Source organism: Populus alba, chromosome 10, assembly GCF_005239225.2.
Source record: "Populus alba chromosome 10, ASM523922v2, whole genome shotgun sequence".
Taxonomy (NCBI): domain Eukaryota; kingdom Viridiplantae; phylum Streptophyta; class Magnoliopsida; order Malpighiales; family Salicaceae; genus Populus; species Populus alba.
The window spans coordinates 11,274,152-11,291,940 of NC_133293.1; the positions used below are offsets into that span (position 1 = coordinate 11,274,152).

The window sequence follows — 17,789 nt, forward strand, 5'->3', positions numbered from 1 at the left end:
GCCGTTCCGACTGCTTGCGAATTGCTAGCAAAGCCAATAAATGGCATTTATGGTGGCTTGACCTATTAGTAACTGACTAGTTGCGGGCGGTGCTAGGTTGCAGGATCAGAATGTTTTTTTTTAATAAAAAATGATGTTTAGGTGTAACAAATGTGTTTTACAGAGAATTTTTTTCAGCAATTTGGGTCATAGTACGGACTATTCAAGTAAGTTGGTTTAATGTTTTTTTAGCTATTTGAGTTATTTTAATTAGATAAGAAAAAAATATGCAACAATAATAGATAAATCAAGTTAAAAAATTAACCACCATATTCTAAGATTTTTTTTCTAGAATAAGACAAACAATGTAGCATAATTTTCAATCACTTAAATAGTAAATGATAAAATTGATTAAAAAAACTAACAAAAAAACTCGAGTTAACCCGAGTTAGTATAACAAACTTATAATCAGAATAATAAGGGTCAAGCCAACTCGGCTTAACTTGTCAAATCCACAGTTTAGGTTATATATGAGATAGAGACAACTCGACATAAAAAAAATCACAAAGTCTATTTTAAAGAAACAATGCCAACTGATGAAAGCTTAGAGGAAAATACAAAAAAAAAAAAATGATATTAGCTCGTGTTAATTTTTCAAACTAGTGATCCAGATCACTAGATTAAAAGCCCTCAATTTGAAAAAATTATAAAACTCAATTCTCAATCAATCAGGAATGATGAGGGCTGAATTTTTTTTAAAAAAAAACTTAATTTTACAAAAGTATCCATAAAAAAAAATAACAATTAAAAATTAAGAATAAAAAATAAAAAATAAATTTTATTCTTGATTAAATGATGAAATTAAAAAAAAATCAATTTAACAAGATGAACAAAAAAAAGCAATCAAAAATAATGAGTCGATGATAAAAATTAAAATAAAAAATTTTCTATTTAACAAAATGACAAAAATGAAAAAAAAAGATCAAATCGAAAAACATAACATTTTACAGACTAAGATTGAATGTTGAAATTAAAAAAATATATATTAAAAAGTATTAGGAACAAAAACTAGAAATAAAAAATTAAGGACTGAACTTGACATTTCAATAAATAAAAGGATGACTCTGAATTTTTCCATGATGAGAAAATTTTTTTAAGAGGAGGAGAGAGAAAAAATAAGGGGAAAAAATCATTGATGTTGCATTGCCACCTAAGCGCAGTCACAAAAAAATAAAAAGAGGATGAAGTTGAAAATCAAAGCTTATCCAAAGTTTGGTCTTAAAATTTTGAAAAATTAACTTTTATTATTACATTGTAAATAATCCGGGTAAAAGCGCTTCTCGTGACACATGAAAGATGGTGTTTGACCAATGGAAGTCGCTGTCTAAAAGAAACAAGCACCTTACACACGCTGATCAATGTGAAAATACAAAAAATATCACTATATATCAATTTACAATGTTTTGTTTTTAATGATATTTTGATGGTTTCATTATACTTTTAAAATGTAAAAAAAAGTTCTTTATCCTAATTAATTTAATAATTATTAAAAGACTTTGGGAAAAGATTTTATTGTTCCTGATAATCAGTTAAATAATATTTTTATGAGAAAAGCAAAATTATAATTTTGATGAATAATGTTTTTATTCACAGTGAATATTTCCCAACGATGTTTTATATTTTGTTAATATTCTTTATATTGTTAAAAAAAATATTATAATAAAAATTATATTTTTTTGCAGAAAATTATATCAATTTGAATATAAATAATATATTTAGATTTCGGGAATGAGTAGAAGCTATGCAGAAAGTAAGCAATGATAAAACCATATGTCACCGAATGAGGGCTGCTCTCCATCACCTCGCTTCCGTCTCGAAGTGGAAAATCAATTCTTCCCTGTAAAACAATAACCCCACCCTTCCCACACTCTCTTTTCTTTCCCCCTTTCTTTCATTAATTGACTTCCATTCCCAAAAATATATATATTTATATATATAAAAAACTCGCATCCTTGATATTTATGGCTATAATAGCAATGAATTAACATCACTTCTCTATCTCTCTAGTCTCTACTCAGTACAACTTTCAAAGCCTTGCTAGCTTAGCCCTTCGCCAACCAAGAACATCCCGATCGCTTACGGGTGGAATCTCCAGCCATATTTCCGGCGAGATGGGAAGATAATGAGAAACTATCATCAAAGGTTGCGATGTCTTATTCGGATTGCTTATCAGACCTTCTCTGCGGCGAGGAATCCTCCGATATATTCTCCGGCGAGTCGCCGGGATGCTCGACGGACCTCGAATCTCACGACTTTGTAGAAGAATCATCCATTGCTAGTTTCATAGAAGATGAAAGGAACTTCGTGCCTGGTTTCGATTACTTGTCTCGGTTTCAATCTCAATCTCTCGATGCTTCCGCACGAGAAGAATCTGTTGCATGGATTCTCAAGGTGAAAAAAAAAAACTCTAGATTTTTATGATATTTTATTACCATAATGACACCATATCCTATTTACCAACTGCTTTAAAGAGATCTGTGCCGTCGAGCTCATCATTTCGAGTAACTAGTCATTTATCAACCGTTAGATGAACTGATTTAAATGATGGAGTGGCGGCGCACGTTAGATTAATTCCATAACATCTATTAACTATTTATTTTTAATCGTAGGTGCAAGCATACCATGGATTCCAGCCATTAACGGCGTATCTCTCCGTCAACTATTTGGATCGCTTCCTCTATTCTCGCCGATTACCGGTAATTACTCGTTAAACTTTGTTACTTGCAATAGTGGTGTAATATAAAAATAAAAGATGTATATATGTGATAAATTGAGGGACTTAAAAGTAAACGATTTTGACTATGAAGGATTGAAGGTAAATAATATATTTGACTTTTCAAACAATGAAGGGGACGCAAGTACCTCACGTAAGAAATTACAGATGCCGTGCTGTTATTTACGATTGCGAGTGAGGAAGTTGTGTTGTTTTTTATTTTATTTTATTTTTTATTCTTTCATGTGTTAAGCCCATTTTGGAAACATGAACCGACCAAACAATTATTGTGATTTATCATATTGTCAAGGATTATTTTTCCATTAATTGTAATTAAACTATCTGTACAGTGCATAACTTTGTTTCTATACTTTATAATGCTCTTATAAAGTTTTGGACTCTATACATTATTCTGTTTTAGACTTTATCACACTCTGTCCCTACTTGAAACACGTGTAATGCTTTTAAAATGCAATCATAAAGTATAACGCTATAAATAAAATTAACGGTTGGATAATAATTAAACATTTATCATCATCATTATCATCATTTTTTTTATAATTAATATTTCTTGAACGATGATTATTAATGCTTTATGGACGATGATGGTAATTTTTTATGGGTGCTTTTACTATATCATTGCAGCAAACAGACGGGTGGCCATGGCAACTCTTATCTGCTGCTTGCTTATCACTAGCTGCTAAAATGGAGGAACCTCTGGTTCCTTCTCTATTGGATCTCCAGGTATTTGCTGTGATACGAGTAATCTTTAATTACGACTCGCGAGACTGTATAATTAAGTCCTAGATTAAGCGATGTGAATTATATTGGTTTGTAGGTCGAGGGTGCCAAATACATCTTCGAACCAAGAACAATTCGTAGGATGGAACTCCTGGTTCTCAGCGTTTTAGACTGGAGGCTAAGATCCATAACACCATTTAGTTTTACAGGTTTCTTTGCATGCAAGCTCGATCCCACAGGAGCATATATTGGCTTTCTGATTTCAAGGGCTACGGAAATCATTTTATCAAACATCAAAGGTAATTAATACAAATACATGCATGCATACCTCAAATACATTTTATATGTTTCCGTGCATACACTGAATAATCGCCTCTCTCTTTTTTTTCTTTTTTCTTTTTGTTGTGAGCAGAGGCGAGCTTTCTCGAGTATTGGCCATCAAGCATTGCTGCAGCAGCGATACTTTGTGCAGCCAATGACATTCCAAACTTGCCTCTCTTTAATCCTGAACATGCTGAATCATGGTGTGATGGGCTAAGCAAAGTAAGAATTAATATGATGAGTCTAAGCAATTGATGATTATGATTGCGGTTTGACAAGCCCTAGTTTTTTATTAAGTACAAATCAGTATCCCAACTCCAAAACATATCAAATTGCAGGACAAAATCATCAGCTGCTACCGGCTAATGCAAGATCACGTGCTTGACAATAACCGGCGGAATTCCACAAAGGTCTTACTGCCTCAACTTCGAGTAACAGTTCGGGCCAGAACGAGGTCCAGTGGCAGCGACTCATCATCCTCTTCTTCGACATCATCTTATAAAAGGAGAAAATTAAATAACTGCTTTTGGGTACATGATGACAAAGGAAATTCCGAGTGAAGGGAGAGAGCAATAAAAACAAGAGATTAAAAGTGGGGGGAATAAAACAAAGTGGCCCAACTTATCTAGTATCCTCAAATATTTTCTTCGAGGATTTGGAGAGAGAATTGACTCGAGTGATTAGATTAGTAGAGAAAATATCTAGTATATACGTATGCATGAGAGAGTTTGGTTTGAACTTTGAAGATTTTTATTTTTTTTATTTTTTCAGTGGGATTTTGCCATTCATTATGAATGGCATTGCAGATTCCCAAGGGAAGGGAATTTGTCACATTAAATATTTGTGTGACGAAAGAAGGAAAAAAAAGGAACCTTGTGTTCAATAGTTGCATATAGTGGAGTCATCAAGTGTGAAAGAAGTGGGGTGCCGAATTTCAATCTCAGCATTGATTGTTGAATGGATGGGAGGGAGATGGCGGGACCCTAGTATTAGGCTCGGAGGAAAAGGAGGCAAAGAAAAATGAAATGGGCTGGCAAGACAAGGGATTCAACTTTGAAATTTGAGCTCCCGGTCATGGGAGGGGATGTAGGCAGAGCTTCTCATTCCGGCCACCGTGATTGCTACACCGAGATATGTGGGCGTTTCTTTTGACGGCATGGTGTAGAACGGGATAACTTGACCTTCCAACGCATGTTGATTGTTTATAGACTCTGAGAGAGTGGTTTGTGTGCCTGTGCTCTAGCTAGCTAGGTGCACACCACACAAGTGTGTATCTGTGCTTTTTTGGCGGGAATTGCTTCTTGATCCACCTTGGCCTAACATACCATATAGACTTTGTCCACGCCTGCGGTGGTTACACGTTTGTAACTTTTTTGTTTGTTTAATTTTTTTTTCCAGAGGAGAGGAGAAAAAACCCTCTCTCGGGGCCTAAGTTTAGGCTTGACAATACAAAAGGTCTCTGGGGCCTTTCGTGCGTGTCTGTATCCGATTTTGATCAATATAATAATCCAATTCTTAGTTTTTTTTATATATATTCCTCTCTACTCTCTGTGCATGGCATGTGATTGGCAATAGTAACTTTGTAGCTTTCTGATTTGTTTTTATTGCTGTACAAGAACTTTTAAGAGCAGGCAAGGAATTTAGTGAGGCCACTACCCAGTGCACTAGAGGGCCAAGCACAGCGATGGATCGGTCCCGCGAGTAATAAAATCGATCTCTGTCATGAATATGACTCCTTAATCTTTATCTATTACACAGTGCATCCTGTGACTGATTCATGGCTATTTTGCAACTAGATGTTTCTGGTGTTATGCCCACCCGATTTATTGACCATTCAAATTATTACTCGATCGTAATTAATTAAGAATTAAATTGCAAGCTAATTAGCTAGGGCATGATGTTGAAGTATATACACAAGACGGTACGTACAAGTTTGAGTGTGCTTGCGTAGTGGTGATCAGATACGTTGGGAAAAAGGCGAAGACCTCAAAAGCTCCTTTTCCTTTAAACATACTTGCAGCTTCTGCACGTCAATACAAATAGAAAACGCCCACGAGAAGGGTTGTCATTTAGCCCTAGATCTCCGACACAAGGTATATATATTATCTTTTGCATGTAGTGATATATTACAGCATGCACCATGGCCCTGATCCCTTGTTTATTTTGAAAGGTAGCCATGCAATATAGGGGATACCCACATTTATCACGATAGCTTTTCATCTCATCAAATATTTGTGAGATCCATATCATGGATCGATGAAGCATCCATCTCATAAAATCTCACACATTCACATCAAATCTCTGCTTTAATATTGGACCACAAAGAGGTTAAGATAGCTAGCAGCACGCATGTTAACAATTCTTAGTCGGTACAATCTCGACGGTTCCTTTTGGAATTACATCGGAGCAAGCACCATTTATGCCTCCGATCACGGGCAGGTAATTAGGACCACCCGATTGGTATGAAATCGGAGTTCAATGGCTTGAGATATTCGAGTGAACGACACCGAGGAAAAATCAGTTCATAGAAGAAAAAAAAAATATATATTTTCTCAAGGCCTTAAATATAGTTCGCTCCACCGACGTGGATCCCAGAAGCTAGCCATGGTGCTTGTCGGAATCAACTTGGGGAACGCTAGGATGCATTGCAGTGGCTCACTAACCAATTTATGTAACGTGGCGTTTCCTCATTAGACCAGCTTGGCGGGAGCCACGAAGATTTGGATGTTACCGATAAAAAATGCATCTCTTAATCCTCCCGGCCTCCTGAAGGTCTGGTTTGGGAACCAACGGATGATAATTATTATTTTAACAGTAAGAAGACGCCGAGGATGATAAGTGACAGAAGCACTGATTGATCAAATAGACAAGCACTATGACAAGCTGTGGTCCGTGGAACGCAATGACACAAACATATATATATATATATATATATATTATATATATATATATATATATATATATATATAACATACTTACAGGCTTAATTTCAAGATTGTATATTGGATAATTTATTTTAATTATCATGCCATCATTTCAATTTTCCTAGCTGTAATTTAATTGAGGAAACTACCTTCTTTATATATAGATTTAAATAGCTAAAAACTTTTTTAAATCTTCTCTTAAAATAAAAACATGATACACACGCACAGTAATAAGTGGCTGATATTAGGTGCCCTAGAGTGTGATTTACACGCGGGTATGCCACCAGCAAAATTGGGGGAAGATGGTGACTTTCGGGCTTCTTTATTCGATATAAAAAAAGTTGAACTTATAAAAAATTGGGTTTAGGTAGCAGTTCTACCACCATTACCCTCGATTCTGATATGCTAAAAAAATAAAATTATTTAATGTTTAGATAGTGGTTAATTGTGTTTTTATATTAATTTTTTTATAACCCAAGAAATATATTATGATACTTGCAAAATAATTTTTTTTATAAGGTTTAGGGACCCTCCAACTCCAATAATAAAGTGAATGACTTTTAAATAATAAATTATAATTAAATAAAAATAAAAACCTTAAATTTCAAGAACAAGGTGTTTATTTTTATTTTAATATAATAAATGCTTTAAAAATTAAAGTATGAATGTGAGTAAAAATTCTGAATTTTTTACAAAGTTAAATAACTTTTGTTAGCAACTCATCATATTTATGTTTATTTGAATTCACCATATGATCAAACTCAAATATAATATGTGGATTTAACAATTTATGAGATTCATACTGAATTTATCATGCGACCAAAGCTAAATATATTAGGCATCATAATTCGTAAATTCCATCTTCGCTTAAGTTATGACCCTGTTAATGGTTTAGATTTTTTCATGTTGTATGAGAAATTGCCGATTAAAAAAAATACTGAATCATCAGCCATATATTTTATGCCGTGTGAATTTCGGTTTGTTGATTTCTTATTAAATTGTAGCTATCATAACTCACCTATAATAGCGTATATCAATATATAGAATGAAAGCCATTTCTACCCAAATAATAATAATAATAATAATGAATGAATGAATGCTATCAATTGCAGTGATAACTAGTAATAATCATGAGCTGCGAGCACGCTTTAATTAATAGACCAATTAGAGGACGGCATATCTAACCCGAATAGCTAGATCTAAAATGGGGTTTCTATAGGAGCACGTAGCCAACGGCCAACGGCTACCTCGTTTGATCCAATATGCATGAGAGTTGCCCTTGAGGTCCCCATAGCCATAGCACCATTGTTCATTCTCTTATCTCATTCCCCACCCACTTTTCTTTTTCTTCCTTTTTTTCTAAACAAAATGGTGTTTAAAGTGAGGAATCCCAAGTATAAACCCCTAAAGTTCTTTATTCCTCCCAGTGATCAAAGGTGGGCTTATGGGAGTGTAGGGAGCAGAATCCTACTCTTTACCTCCACCTTTTCTTGGAGAAATTTTAACTTTATTCTGCGGGCATGACAAAAATGGAGGACCCTAGAATTCAGCTTTTAAAGATGATTTTAGTTGTAACACAGTGCCTCGTGGGGTTGCTGTAAAAGGATGAGAGGCCCATCGGGAACTAAAGAGTTCAGAAGATGGAATGATGCACACAATATTTTTCAGATATAGTTTTTGTGATTTTGTGCCCAAGGCAGGACAGCACCCCTCTCGAGTCCACAGGGTACTCAGAACTCAAAAGTCGCCATCCTGTGTCATGCACTTGTTAAAAAAGAAAAGCTACGAAGAAAGTAATATCGGATATGAAATATCATACCACCTTGCACCTGGAAAAATTCACATTTTGTCTCTAATAGCAGTAAAATATTTCTGACCTAATCAGGACAAGTACTATACGCTTACGCAGGTTCCAATCAAGTATTCCCTCCTGTTTTCCAATTAATGAAACTTCAATATACTACTACTTTCATAACAAATTATGTGTTCAACTCCATCGGCAACGATACCATTATCAGTAATGCTACTCCTGTACGTAGAGTATTATCGCAAGTAGCAAGCCCTGATAGCTAGCTCATGATTCTATAGTTGAATATTACTTAATTATAATGGAGAGGCTAAATAAAAAAAAGGAGGGCGTGCTTTGGCTTTACAACTCACGTTACCTTCTTTGGATGCCATGAAAAGAAACTGAAAGGGAAGGATGGGAGCGACCACTACTCTCGAGGGAGCGTCTTGCACGGATGCCGCGTTGCCCTTTATTGCCTTTGTGATAGTGCTCGGACCTCCATGTAAAGAGTGGAGACAAAAGTGTCTTCTCTTCTGTTCTGTTCAATCAACATGTTCAACAGCACCACCAGTATATACTGACCACCCCCCTCGATCGACTAATCCAAGCGTGTACAATATACTCCTTTATGAAGACATGTGTATAAATACATAGATTAATATAGCTTATTAATTAAGCTTAGTTTTACACTTTATAGCAGTATTATACATAACAATTATCAAAAGCAACCAATAAAGCTGGCTGTCTCTTCGCGTAAGAAATTGATGTTGCAAGGCAGACATGCGAGCCAAACTAGCCAGCTCTATCGGGCCTAAAGGGAAAGCCGACTGGTAATTTCAAGAAAAAGAATGCCAAGACTTCCAAATATGGCATGAATTTATTCGGGGCTTGTGTCAGCGTAGTAGAAAAAGAGAGGAGGATACATGTTTGGCTGATCGATGCAAAAAAGACATTTCTGTTTAGCCGAAAGCCTCGATGTCCTCTGCAGCTTGTTTTTTCAAAACAAGGAAAGAGAAAACACCGAAGACATACAGTAAAAAACGACAGGAGGAAGCTTTGTTAAGAAATTGCTTCCACCTGCTGCTGCTGCTGCTAGATAGATTACCAGACATTAACAAAGAAGATCACATTAGTAGGTTTTTTTTCCTAGGTTAGTGTGTTTTTAATTCTTAATTCCCTAAGCAGTGTATTTTTAAACTTATATGTCGAGGGAAGGGAAGGCATTTTTTGACACACATGCATGTTAATAAAATAACAATAATAAAAAAAGATTGTTTCTCAGCAATACTAATTTTTTTGTTTTTTCTTTTCGGACTCTATTCTTCCATAACTGCACCACTAACAAAGTTTATTTTTTTTACAGGAACAAAAGTATCAGTCTTAACTTGGGTTTCTGAGTTCCTTTTATCAACATATATAAACCTAATTTTTAAGTTTTCAATGTCCTATAATTAAGTTTTACCGTGCTTAAAACTTGCTCAATACAGAAGCTTATCGAGAGCTCTAGGAACTCCACATGTTAATAAAATAGATCAATACTAATAGTATTGCATGGAATTGTCTCATTTCATCTCTGCTACAATAGAGAAATACTGGTAGCTGTTAGGCAAGAACAAGTGAACAAACATGATTATACACCATTTAATAAGTGGGGGCGTAAAGAGAAATAAGACATTATTTCAAGCACCTTACCTACAAACTAGTAGACAGCCCAAACAAAATGATGGTGTTTAAAATGCAGACCCAAATCCTGGTATAACTTAATTAATAAAGCTGGAAAGCAAGCTTTGTGTTAGATGTGATTTAGGAGTGGATACAAAGATTTCATTTTTAAAATGGATTCTAATTTTTAACAAATATCAGGTACTAACACTAGACCCCTGATCCAAAAAAAGACGCAGATACAAGCTAAGAAGTTTCTTTTGAAATCATCATGGAACACCTCGTTTGCACGATCATCCCATCAAGATCATAGTTGTAAAATTTTATATATATATATATATATTCTCTCACCTCAGTGTTTTTATATGTACATAAATCTTGCTTAAGGAAACGGAGAGCGGCAGGATTATAGCCAAGTAAGATTTCAATGTCTTACAGACACTCCATCAGAAGACAGATTGCAATAACAAAATGCGTCTAAATAAAAAGTAATTACATTCCTAAAAGATGATAAACATGCATCTTCGTGGCATTCATGAGATACTTCATTGTGAGCTAATTAATGTCCAATTAATTCACGTGCAATAAACAAAAATCATAAAGGGACAAGAGCATCTCCTCCTACTGCAATACGATCCATTCTAGTGCATTCCACATCAACAACGCACAGTCACATTATTTTTCAAACTTTAGGACAAGAAGGGAAAACTAAAGAAAAAGCAATGAGGGAAAGACGAACGAACTTCATTCTCTCGAGCTTATATATTTGATAATCACATAATTAAAAAGGAAAAAAGCAAAAGATGTGTGTACTAAGCAAAAAGCTATTCTTGGGTTTCGATCACTCCTTGTTGATGCAAATAAAAGTAAACTGTTCACATTATCTTGAAAAGGGCGTGTTTTTGTTTACCGAACACCCTTTTTGACGAGACTGTTCACATTGGGCGTGTCTCCTTTCTATACAATATTTAGATGTTTAATGTTTAAAAATGACATAAATTATATTCTAGGATGAATATTTAGTATCTTAAATTTTTTTAGTTGAGATGGATTTATTAATATAGTATTAAAATTTTATTGATTAAATAATTATAAATTTAAATTTTATTAATTTTATTTTATTTTATAAAAATTAAATATAAAAATAATTTTATTTTACTAACCTTAAGTGTATTTCATTTAAGATGATACTCTAAAAAATAATATAAATTATCAGTTTGTGTAACTTGTATAAGTTCCAAGTTTTAAAAAATATATTATAAAATAATATAAATTATATTTTATAATCTCATTTTATATGTTAACCTTTTTAAATTAAAATGTTTATGTGATGTTTTTACACCCTCGTAAGGGCTGATTTTCGTTGTCCTGGAAGTTTCCACATGTCTCGATGTAAAAAAAGTAAAGGAAACAATCAATATTATTAAAAAAAAAAAAACACTATAGAATAGAGAATGTGCGTGACTTTTTAAGTTAAAAAAAATACATACATACTATATATATTCCAAATTAATGACATGACAACAGATCCCTTATCTGTGTTTTTATTATAAGAAAGAGTCGTGAGTATTTTTGTATGTAAGAAAGGTACAATGTTAACCATCAAAAAAGTGAAGAGGTTAGCAAAGTTGAATAGTAAGTAACCCACAACATCCTTTAACGTTTAATTTGATTTGATGATGGAGTGGGTTTGATCCTATTTTTAAAACTAAGAAATCATAAAAGAATTATTTTTCTTATGAATATATCAGTTTAGATATGGATGCCTTGCTTAAAAATCTTAAAAATCAATTTAATATTTATACATGAAAGCCAATCCTACTATCGAAACCAAAAGGTAAATATCTTTCACCTCAACAATTCTTTGAGCACCGTGTTATTTTTTTTTTTTTACCTCTGTGCTAAAAGATAAAAATATTCTCCCAGCAACTTGATTAAACAAGCTATATTCTTATCCATACTTTAGATAGGTAAGAAAGTAATTTTCATACTGTCTCCTAAAAGAGTCGCACTTCTCTGCAAAAATCGGGCAATTAGCATAAAAATTAAAAAGAAATGGTGAATTGACATAAAAATAAGAAGTTTTAATGAAATAGTATATTTTTAAATATCATAATTTAGAAATGTGATACATAATTATTATCGCATTTCTGTACCATGACATCTTCTTATTACAAATAACATGTTATCTCAAGAGCAAGCAAGCAAGCAAACCAGGCATCTTCCTTCCCTCTCCTATTAAGACCTGGTTTATGATGACTGTTGAGGATTCTTATTTAGTTAAAATCATGGTAATGGAAAGCTGTAAGAGAAAGACATATAGTTTCAGTTATGTTAAAATCCTTAAACCGTTCTCTTTAGGAAGTTCCTCTTTTCTTTGAGGAAGCAGTACTCAGCTTGATGAATTTGAAGCAGTAGACCTGAAAGACTCTGTTTTTCGTTCTTATTTCTCAATTGAAAGAGAGGAGAGGAAGGAAGAAGCGAACTTGACCAGATGGTTTTTATTTTTCATGATATGTCGTGCTTGGCGCTATATATTTAATTATGTTTTTCTAGATGGCGATAATAATCTTGTCGTTCTTGAGAATAGTAATATTTAATAAATACTGAGATAAAAATTAAGATAGTAAGATTTTTAAATTACTATGTTAATTTTATGTTTATTTTAAATCCCACTTGTTTGACGGAGAATCTTGCTAGTTCACTGGAGGAGGAGAGAGTGTTGATAGAAAGCGAGCACATTGCAGCGTCTATGCAGACGAGAGAAAAGGATCCATTGAGCTTGAGAGTCCCATTATTCTTCATGTGGGCTTATAAAATGGAGCATTTGTGGGCTACAAGATTACGCATTGTTATAAATAAAGTTCTCTTATTCTTATCCAATCCAAATCAAATGGTCCGCTATTCCATAATCCATGAAGATTCTGTTGGGTATGCAACCAAAGTCCCACATTGGCTAGAAATAAGGAGGATCAAGGATATATAAAGATGGACAAATATCTCCATTGGTATGAGGTCTTTTGGGGTATAGCCCAAGAGCAAATCCATGAGGGCTTAGGCCCAAAGTGGACAATATCATACTAATCTGGAGATAAGTTGTGTCCGTAGTCCCTACAGATTCCCTGTAAACGTATCACCAGCCACCAGGTTACCGGCCTGCAATGCAAACGGAAAACTCCTCCTCCTGTGCTCCTCCCAGACACACAGTCCCTCTCTGTCTCAAGAAAAGAAACACTCCCACGTTTCCCGAATTCGTACTATCCGTTAGCAGGTAGCAGTAACATGATAACATCCCCTTTGTTTGCTTATTACAGGAGGGGAAGATTTTACGAGACAGCTATTCAACTACCTGTCCGATCGAGGACGAGCAGCAAATTCATATTTGCTCGGAGCTCAAACTTTCTTGCCTGAGCTAGTTCTTTCAGTTTCAGACATACCTGTACTTAGTCGATTGCAATTAATTAAAGGAAAATAGGACATGTAAACGAAATTTGAACACATCATATTCGGGTAGAATGGCCAAGTTAGTGAAGCTAGCTACTTCAACGACACCGGAGGCCCTGGTTCTTTGTCACCATCCTTGCATTAAAGTAGAAAACATGCTGCATTTATGTTGGTGACAGTATCCTCATTCATTAGCATTAAAAGAGAGCACCTAAACTAGCATTCATTTAGTGCCAACATTCTCGCACCTAAACGAAAATCATGTATAGAGAATGTCCACTCGATTCGTTGCACTCCAGAGCACAATGAACCCTAAGGATTTAATTGCATGTTAGCTGTTTCCTCATGATTTTCTGAGATTTTATTCTTTGATTGTGTCCACCGAAGATGTGCCGCTAGTAACTTTTCTAATATCTAGTATCATGACACGTTGTTTAGTTTTTAGAGGATGGAATTGATTTTTAAATATAAATTAATTTATAATTGAATTAATAATAAATTAAATTAATTTTAATTTTAATTTTATATTTATATTTATATTTAGGTCAATGTATTAGAAACCTAATGGGTTACTATACATTAAGAATCATTAGTCATAAACTAAATTGAAATAATTTAATTAAACATGACTTGATTAAAATATATTTTAAGAAATTAAAAACTAAAATATAATTAATACAAAGATTATATTTCTAGACGTAGAAAAATCAAGTAAGGACTTAATTGAATTAATTTCTAAATTTATATTGAATTAATATATGGATATTATTCAGAGAAAAAAAATCATATTTTATTCAATTTATAGGGTTTTTTTATATTCCACTATAAAATAGTAAGTTATGCCTCTTATTTAGAAGTTGTTATTGGATAGACAGAAAAACTACAAAAATACAGAATTAGAGTTAGCACTGTAGACATAGTAACCCCTCCCTTTTAAATAGGAATTTAGGAGATTTCTCACGGGTAGTTTGTGCCAAATAACTATCTCAACCCAATAACTTAAGCTTTTAGATAAGGTTTCACGGGTAGTTTGTGCCAAATAACTATCTCAACCCAATAACTTAAGCTTTTAGATAAGGTTTCAGGATATGATTTATATTATTTTCTAACACACAAGCCCTCTGGGCTTGAAACTTACACAAACCTACATTACCTTATGCTTGATTTCTATCAAATAAATAAGGGTAATGAGATTTAAACTCGTGACCATTAGGTCATCAAGGTTATGATACCATGTCAAATAATCATTTTAACCCAATAATTTAAGCTTTTAGATGAGGTTTCAGAATATGATTTATATTATTTTCTAACAGTTTGTGTGGGTTATTGTTGGAGACCAAATAATTTAATAACTTGTGATTTATGACAACTTAACCTTTAAAGAATTATTTAAAATCTAAAAAGATTGAATTTTCAGAAATAAACTCCTAAATAATTTTAAATTTGTTTAACAGAATTTTAAGATTTTTATTATTGTTTTCATTGCGTATATAACATTGAAGAACCCAACAAAAACTAGTTACAGAGAGATATGTAAACCATCAGGGTTATGTTGCTCTCATGCACGGTAGAGCTTCATGGTTAAATGCCGTGATCCCTCACCAGCTTAAAGTAGCCCCCCTTCTCTTGTCTGGTGTTTTGGGTGTCAAATTTAAAACATTATAGTTGACAGATATTTATAGTTAAATTTTCTATCTTGTATAGATTTTCGAAAAAGGAACAATTCTAATCTTGGAGCACTTACATGATATCTGAAAGAAATGCCAGACTCTGTTATTGAAAATGAACAAGACGAACGTCTTTGAGTTTGGGAAATGATGCAAAAGAACAACTGCATGCTGTTACAATGGCATGGGTGCAGTGGCGAGGAAAAGGCAACTTTTGTATCTTTCTTTTATATTTTGCATTGCAGATCTTTTTACTAGGCTGATGGAGAGAGTGATGTCTAACAATGGAGTTAAAGCCTTAGCTATTGTTGATCATAATCATTTAAGCCATTTTCTATTTCTTTTGGGCCATACAACTTGCTTAATTTCATCAACTCCTAATTCCTTTCATTAATGGTTTCTCGAAGTACTCCTTTCTTCAAACATAGTCAAACATCCTTTTCTTTTTCTGATTATATAGGAGCCTTGCATTTGCTTGACTCGATAACATTTTAATAATCGACTCCCACGCGAAATATCCGACCTGACAACCAGGAATATTATGGTGACAACTTCCACCGATTGATTCCAACGTACTGTGCTTGTTTGGCCCAATGTCTCTATATGCTGCCAGATTGTTTGATGCTACAAGTAAAAAGCAGAAGATTCACATGTTATGTTAATGCTGACTAGCTTGTAGTGTTGGAACCAGATATTTAGTGACTTCTTGCAGAAGGACTATGGAGGATCTGAGACTTTAATGGTGGAGCCATTCACAGATGAGTTGGGTTTCTCTCGAGGAAACCTTTTTTCCTGGAGCTCCTTCGGCTGCAAGGGCATCTCTATTATGGGCTCAAAACTATGATTATCAGGATTGAGAAGTCAGGAACTCAAACCTACCAAATCGATTTTTTTTTTTTTTTTTAATTTTAAGATATTTTTCCTTGTTGTCTTTGCATTTCTGTTCCCAGTCATCGACCATAAAGGCAGAGAATATGGAGGCAACATAAACTATAATTGTAAACAATTATCAGATCCATTGCTTCTTTTGTAGCTATACAGGGAGATTATTACTTGAAAATATTTTTTCTGCTAGGAGCTCTAGTTGACAATGGTACAGATGACCGCCCACCTCCATTGGTTGAGTGACTCTATTTTGCTGTGTATAAGAAAATACTGAATACATGGTGTGCATCTGTCCATATATGGCCAAAATCTGTAAATGATGGAAGCAATCTATTGCACTTTTTATTGGCTACAGGGCAGGTTGCAATTTGAAATACCATCAGCTCCCAGCTTCAGAGATACTCTGTAAAGAGGGGCGCCATGACTTTGACCTTAGGGAGGCAGAGTTAATTGATGGCGTCCTGTGTCGATGTCTTTCATGTTTGGACACCTGAATTATCACAGCATCATTAGAGTGGTCAGTATTTATGAATACTGCTGAAACATTATGCAATCAACTATCTTTAATTTCTTGCTTATTAGGTGTTCTTAATCTTACACAACTAGTACCAAAATTACGGGCAAACATATAGCTACTCCTATCTTCATACTCTGCTTTGGCCCTTTGTTTCCTAATTTGTGCATTTTATCTGAACATCAGTTGGTATTTGGTTTGGAAAAGAGAAATGAGAAACACAAGCGAAAACAATTTCACTCAGTAATAATGATGTTCTTAAAGCAAGATTATATTATTCGATAATTTGAAAAATTTCTTGCTGCAAAAATAAACTTGATTTGAGAGAGGTATTGAGAGAGACCAAGAGCAGGTGAGAGTGAGAGAGATACCTTGTAATCCTTCTCCATGTTAGACTTCTTTCTTGCCTCGCAATCTGTACTTTGCTTCTTCTCTGGTGCTACCTGCAGCTGTGACTTGTTCTTGTCAACCGATTCTGGCTGCTGCTGTCCCTTCAATTTTGCGTACTTCTTTGCCTGTAGCACCTTCATAACTTCTACAACCACGTCGGAAAATGAAAATTAATCAGATTTTTATACCCATATACGACAGATCTTGGTTAATCAGAAGAAGCATCATAGATGGAGAGTTGAAGGACTGGTCAATAATCACAAGCAGCAGCATTCTAGCTATATAGATTCTAACCTTGAGTAGTAACAAGTCGATAAGCATGACCGAGTGCAAGAGTGTTGCTCGGCCGGAGAAGCTTAACACGGGTGAACTGCACGGTTTTGACGTGCTCTTGGTTTTCTTGATCCCCGGAAACAGGCAATGGAATAATCAAAGAAACATAATGACCAGGGTTCATTCTCATCACCTCACTAACACTAACAGGGCAATATAACCTCTCTATCTTCCCACTTGGGTGCTGTATAACCAACGCTGCAGCATCTATGGTTTGACAATTCCCCATCTCTCTGTTCTCTCTAGTTGGGAGTGAGTGAATGAAGTTAAGAAAAAGATTAAGGAAGATAAGGAAGAGCAAGATAGAAGGAAGGAGGTGAAGTAAGCATAAGTCTCTTTCTATACAGCTCCCATCACCCTACAAATA

At 34.4% G+C, this 17,789-nt stretch overlaps 2 protein-coding genes across 2 annotated transcripts; one reads left to right on the forward strand and one right to left on the reverse strand.

Moving 5' to 3' along the window:
• The first annotated feature begins 1,793 nt into the window (after window positions 1-1,793).
• On the forward strand, window positions 1,794-5,342 carry LOC118046540 (cyclin-D1-1). The gene is made up of 6 exons (XM_035055484.2): window positions 1,794-2,430; window positions 2,649-2,735; window positions 3,398-3,496; window positions 3,591-3,792; window positions 3,906-4,036; window positions 4,153-5,342. The coding sequence occupies exons 1-6, from the start codon at window positions 2,188-2,190 to the stop codon at window positions 4,372-4,374; spliced, it is 984 nt and encodes a 327-aa protein (XP_034911375.1). The 5' UTR covers window positions 1,794-2,187; the 3' UTR covers window positions 4,375-5,342.
• A 10,920-nt stretch (window positions 5,343-16,262) lies between these two features.
• Window positions 16,263-17,789, reverse strand: LOC118046539 (uncharacterized). The gene is made up of 3 exons (XM_035055483.2): window positions 17,384-17,789; window positions 17,071-17,234; window positions 16,263-16,675 (listed from the first exon to the last, which is right to left on the reverse strand). Exons 1-3 carry the CDS (start codon window positions 17,649-17,651, stop codon window positions 16,565-16,567), a joined length of 543 nt encoding a protein of 180 aa, XP_034911374.1. The 5' UTR covers window positions 17,652-17,789; the 3' UTR covers window positions 16,263-16,564.